This window comes from Morone saxatilis, unplaced genomic scaffold (genome assembly GCF_004916995.1).
Source record: "Morone saxatilis isolate NCDOM2014 unplaced genomic scaffold, NCSU_SB_2.0 Contig17, whole genome shotgun sequence".
In the NCBI taxonomy this organism is placed as follows: Eukaryota; Metazoa; Chordata; class Actinopteri; family Moronidae; genus Morone; species Morone saxatilis.
Window position 1 is genome coordinate 156,399 of NW_023339729.1, and position 6,399 is coordinate 162,797.

The 6,399-nt window shown below is 37.7% G+C and overlaps 1 protein-coding gene across 1 annotated transcript in view; it reads left to right on the forward strand.

The window, feature by feature from the left end:
• The window catches only part of LOC118326495, a 14,364-nt gene continuing 7,965 nt past the window's right edge, over positions 1 to 6,399 (forward strand). The window contains exon 1 of the mRNA XM_035659498.1: positions 1 to 231. Within this exon, the coding sequence (XP_035515391.1) occupies positions 180 to 231 (52 nt within the window). The 5' untranslated portion in view covers positions 1 to 179. The remainder of the gene's footprint in view (positions 232 to 6,399) is intronic.

Consider the following 6,399-nt stretch of genomic DNA (forward strand, 5'->3'; position numbering starts at 1 on the left):
TGTATGGAGAGAGATAGCGAGAGAGAGAGAGAGAGAGAGAGAGAGAGGTTGAGGAGTTTACACCTCTGCACCATTTCCTTTTTCATCAGTTTTTCTGTTGTTGGGCGTCTTGATCTGATTTGTAGTCTGCTGTTTGTCTGTCTGTCTCCTTTCTCCACCTGTTGTTCACTGACACTGTGATGGATCTCAGGACTGTTCTCACCATCTCAACTCTTTTACTTATGACTGCTGGTAAGTGCACTTTATCTTTTGGGACAGGTAGAACATTAAACAATAGACTCACACACAAACACAGACATCAACTTTAACACACACACAACTTCAACACACACTTCCACAGTCTCCATCAAACACACACATAGGGGGAAGTTTTGGTTTTCTTACATTTTCTTGATTTTATGAATTCTTTCTTTTGGCTCTATAATTGAATTTGTCCACTAGTTAGTCGGTTGAAATGTGAGTGAGAGATGCTTTGCTGAAGCAACGGTGCAAAACAGAGTTTTAGAGAGTGGAAAAATATTTACGGGAAGTTAGACTATGGCGGCCATAATTAATAGGAAACACTGATAGAAGAACCAGGCAAATACAGTACACTGGTTTGGTTGTGATGGTAGTCCTAGCCCACTGGCTGGGTGTAAACCTGGAAGCAGTAAGCTACCACTGAGACACCTGAGCATGATTTGTACAAAAATACAGAAAATAGCTTTGGTGCATCCAATACACAACAAATGAGACTAATATGAGGAAAAACAATACTGAATGTGAAAGACGTAACATGACAAACTCTCCATTCTGGACCCAGATCTTACCCAGATAGTCCAAATGTGTTTCCTGTGTCGATACCAAAGTCTTGAATATCGTCCACTCCTGGGTTCAGACACTAGCCTGAAGTCAGGCCATGTTGATTATGTAACATGTTTTCTCGTGTGGCCTCCAGTTCTACCTACCGATGTCCTGCCTGTAAAATCACCCCAAAAGTTGGGCTGCATCTAAATATACCATGGGCTCCATTCACGCTCAGTTCCAGGAATATAGCAGATTTAGCAACAATTGTGTTCACTATATAAACTATTTACCAAAAAACAAAGCTGTTTATAAATCTCCACTACATTTGATCATAAGTCCAGATGAATATTATGCTTTTTGCTTTAATGTTAGCGAACGTTGCTATATGCTAACAATAGCACTGTAGCATCCTCTGAAACCGTCACTTCCAGTCCTTATCCTCTTAAACGGACATTCCGGTGATGAAGTCTCATCTTGTGTGTATGATGTGCACATGTTGTTAGCACTTTTCACTTTGTCCCAACCTCTCGTCTCTTTGGAGCTGAATGTTGTCCGCCTCAGACTGTCGGAGGCCTCTTGGCCTGCTGCTTCGACAGTGAACGCCTCAACATTCTACCAAAGCGAGGAGACCTTTCTCACAGCAGACATTTGGACTCATTAATTAGCAGACTGATAAAAATGTATTATGATGGCTGCATTTAATGGCCTTGCACCTCTACGTTGGTACTGTGTGTTGTGGAACAGTGTCACAGTTTATGTTAATGACACCAGGTCAAATCGCCTGCTGTGAAACTCAGTAAAACATTGAGGGCGTGAATTATTTGTGTGCCTGCATAATAAAATGAATGAACAAAAACAAGCATCTATCAGTCCCTAGATTCAACATGCATGTATTTACATATTTTTTAACAGAAGAATGGTGATTACACATTTCTGTTGGGCGGAAACCTTGTATTTCCATATTTTGTCATGTTTATTTTATTTTTCCTAAAAATCAGTGCTATAGGTCACCCTTTACTGTGGGTTTTTACAAATATTCAACCAATGAAAAGTATTAAAACCAGCTGACGACACTGTCAATTGTTGTAGAAATACAGGGTTTTTCTTTACTTCCTGAATAGTTTTGGACGTACGCCTGACAACGTCTATGTGTAAAATGCCTGCTCAGAGGTAAAACCGTGTTAAGACCATCAGCTCAAACGCAGGTCCCTCGTTCATGTTGATGAGAAGCATTGTTGGCACAGTGGGGGTCAGAATGCAGAGGGATCAGGCAAAAAAACGTATAGTTGTTCCTAACTTTCTGCACAACAATATGTCCTTCAAGGTGCTGCATTGATGCACTGCAGCAAATATTTGGAACATAAACTCAGTAAATATTGATGAATCAGTACCATGGAGAAAGTGTGTGTCACCATGATAACTTTCCATGTATATAAATCCTGTCTGCAGTATTGTGAACCTCTGGGCAGTGTTGTCTGATACTTCACTAAAACTACTGATCCTGGGTCATATTACCTTATCTTCCCTAGAAACAACACCTTCCCATCGATACAGTTGTAATACAGAGCAGTTCTCTGTCTGAACAGAGTGCAAGGGCTTTGCGGTAGTTTTAGAACCTTAACAGCTGCTATAAGTGGGGCCCTGAAGGCATCACTGAGTCACTGTGACAGCATTACAACAGGCATAACAAACAAAAAATGATACTGTATTACACTAAGTTGACAAGCAGATAATTATTTGCAGGTAAATATATTCAAATATTAAATGAGAAATGATTTTGTTTCTTTGATGATTCCATTTTGTAAATCCGCTTGAAACACACCAAAACTGACTTCCTATAAAGTCTTGATTTCTGACCGTAAATTGAAACCAAGTGTTGGCTCATCATACAATAAGAGATATCCGGATTAGTGTGTGACAAATCCAGAGCCTTCTCTAACTTTGTCACAACTGTGTGTATTGGACTGATTTGACTGACTGGAATCAAACTAATCTCCGGACTTTACCCATCACTCCCAAACAGTCAAATAGAGAAAGAAAACCACCTCCGCACACACACGTATTTTGTTGATTCAATTCTCATCATCAGTTTAAGATCCTTCAAGGCACAAACGTGGCTGGAAAAATGAATATGGAGAAAACTTTTGGAAAACATTTTTTTAAGCTTACGCTTTCCGACCTGATTGTTTTGGGCATGTGATGGATGAGAGATACTGCATGAAACAGAACGCACACCTAAACTGCAAAAACAATGTAACAAACGAAGTAAGATGAGTTTATATTAGGATTTTAAATCTAGTTGGACTCGTTTTAAGAATGAAAAGAACATCTAAGGCTAACTCATTCTCGTGATAACATTCGATCGGGGACCTCGGCGCCTACCCTTAAGAGACTGCTTTGTGACTCCGACTGAGCTTGCCTTTTCTAAACAGGCATTTTTCACTGCACACATTTTGCCATGTGACAGCATGAAGAGCAGAGGTGTTAATAATTAAGTAATGAATAAAGGCTTAATTCCATTTAGCTGCATCTGTTTTAGGGTGCTGCTATTGTTCGTGCAAAGTTTTATCTTTGTGTAATTTATCATTATTCAGATACACCTCAAGGAAAAAATAAATCACAAATCACACATTTTATCAGATGTGTCAGCAGTCACATTATTTGCACCTATTCCCAGTATAAACGGAGAGAATAAGGTAGATTGATACTACAGGTTAATTGTGTCTCATTAAGGAGGCCGCTTTGATAATGGTGCAGAGAGCACGCCTACAGCTGGGTCGCCCACTCCAAAAAACTGTATTAAAAAAAAAAAAAAAAATCTATGGTTTGACCCTTTCTAGGTAAAAAAAAGAGTAAAAAAAAAATAAAAAATAAAAAATAAAATAAAAATATATAAAAATATATAAAACATATAAGTACTTAAAACACATATGCAGAATACACATTTAAACATAACCCTCAGGAGCAAAAAGTATGTAACAAATAAGTTACGATAATATAATTACCCACAATGTATAAATAACAATAATTATTTTTCTTTAACTTATTAACCTTGCAGACATTCACGCATCAATATCTGTGAAGTGCACTCATATACCTGCACACTATATATCTGTATGTACATATAAGGACATGAAAGCAACAAGGCCATCTCTTTGAAATCAGTTTTCAACCTGACTCAGCAAATATGTGAAGAAAAAAACTAATAAACCAATAAATCATCCTGGTCTGTCGGGGTGGGATCTGAAAGGAAGCAGCATTAGTGGGTGGGAGGTAACAGTAACAGGAGTATATTGAAGTAATTCTTCAGGTATTTTTGTTGTATATAAGTACTTTATACCTGTACTCCATTAAATAGGTAAATACTATTTATTTATTTATTTATTAGTAAAATCTTATTGTATACGCACAAAACATGAGCGGTTTATGACCTACTTTTACAATTCACAATTTCAAGTTAAGATTTCGAAAGCATTTTTTTTGCTTTCAAATTTTTACTTGTGCTTTATCATTTCTACAATGGTAAAATGTGAAATTGTCTTGAAGAAAAGTGTCAAAGTACTTCTGCCACCACTGGTTACACCCTTCCTGTTATTTAAAAGTTTTATATTAATTCTTTTGTGTTGGAAGATATGAACTTTGGCACTGAACTATATTCTTTTCACAGATATTGCAATTGCAATCACGTTTATTGTGGTAATTATCATTCTTCTATCACAAATGTAATTTTCACACAAATTGTCGAAAATAATTTTTGTGGGGTGTGTACCAAACAAACATGTTTTCTTAAATCTGCAGAACGAGATGTTCTCTAGCAATTTGCATATTGCTATTGGCCATATTGCGAAAATGTTTTAATTAATCGTGCAGCCCTATTTAAAACATTTACAGTTTAAGCATCTGAATTGGTTATATTAAGATAATGATAATCAGGCTTTAAATTCAGTCATGTATTGAGAGAGGCTCAATTTATTAAAAGCTTGTTTTGCTTACCGCAGTGTTTTCCAGAATCATAAACCGATTGATTGCCAATAGGTTTTCACATACAAGGAATTTGCCTTGTATAATGATAAACTCGGTGCGAGAAAATATAAACAAAGATGAAAGCAACAACTGCAAGTCAAAAAGCATACATAGAAAATTAAAATGAGAATAACATGAAAAATGATTATAATAACAACACGCACAATATGACGGTGGTAAAGTCCAAAATTCCACTGACAAACAAGAGAAAAGCGGGAAATAAGTTGGTTGCTGTTGTTAACCTGATGCTCCGGGTTCTGCAGCAAAAAATTAATTTCCAAACAAAAAAAGCAAAGTCCACCAACACACTGAGACAGCCACCAGCGGCACCTACTTAATGTCACTTTGGCTTGATACTAGCAAATGTTACTGCTTTACAGAAAGCATTTCTGTGTTTATAGATTAAAAATTCTCAGAATGTAATTGCAGAAGTACATTCCGTGCACTGAATTACAGTGTGAGTACAGTAATATAATTTATGGGCTAAACACATCAAACCAATTGAGCTGAGCTTGTTGAAAAGTGCAACCTCAACTAGTGCTGAATAAGTTAGAGACGATAGCATTGATCAATTCTGAACTGATTAATGACCACACATATATAATATACATATAAAGTGATGGGCTAGGAACAGAACAGAGGCACGGAGAAACAAGACAGCTTGCTGACTCCATCAATCGCACTCTCTAAACTCCAAACAAAAAAACAATCCTTTAGTGGTCTCTAGAACCTTTTATAGAACTTTCAAACGTTGGTCCACCCAAATAAAAATAAAAAAACAGCATATTTTCAGATTTGCCCATAGTAACTAGCGTGCAGACGGTTTCAGTTCTGTCTGCAGAGGCTTTGAAATCCATGCCGCTGAAACCTGTGCGCCACCCCAACACAGCGGAGCTGAATCGAAACGGGTTTGTGGTGTTTAGAGCATCAAAAAGTGACATTTAAAAAAAACTGACAGAGCTGTGACTGTTTCTACTGAGAAAACAGTTTAAAAAGTTCCCGGAGAAAACTGCATTTCTAGTGTGTGAATGAGAAAATATGTTTGAATGGCACTGGCGTTGTCATCTGACAAGTTAAATAATTATTTTTTAGTTTCTAGCTAACCACTGTATACTGTATGGTGGAAGATGTCAGTTACAGCTGGCCACAGCAGAGCTGCTTAGCCATGTGGTAGACTGGATGTCAGATTGTTTGCAGCTGAACTCAAGCACCTGGACTACCGTAACGCCTTGTTAATCTGCTTTAACACATGAGCTGTAGCTCTGCTTCAAAATGTGCAAATTCTGACTACTGCACCATCACCCAATTTTAGCCTCCTTGCGCCGACTGCCAGTTTGGTCCGTTTTAAAATCATTAAGGTGATGAGATGAGATGGCTTTAAAGTCTTCACTGTCCAGAGAGGCTTCTTAGATCTGTTAGGTCTTAAGTGTTCCAGAGTTCAGGTTCAAGTTGAAGAGGCGATCAAGATTTTGTACTGACACCTCAGAGTTCTTATTCATTGTGAGAGGCCTTACCAAATGCTGTTTTGTTGCTCGCATAGCACAGTTCTCAGTGCCAGCTGTGCTCCAAATGCACACAAACACACACACA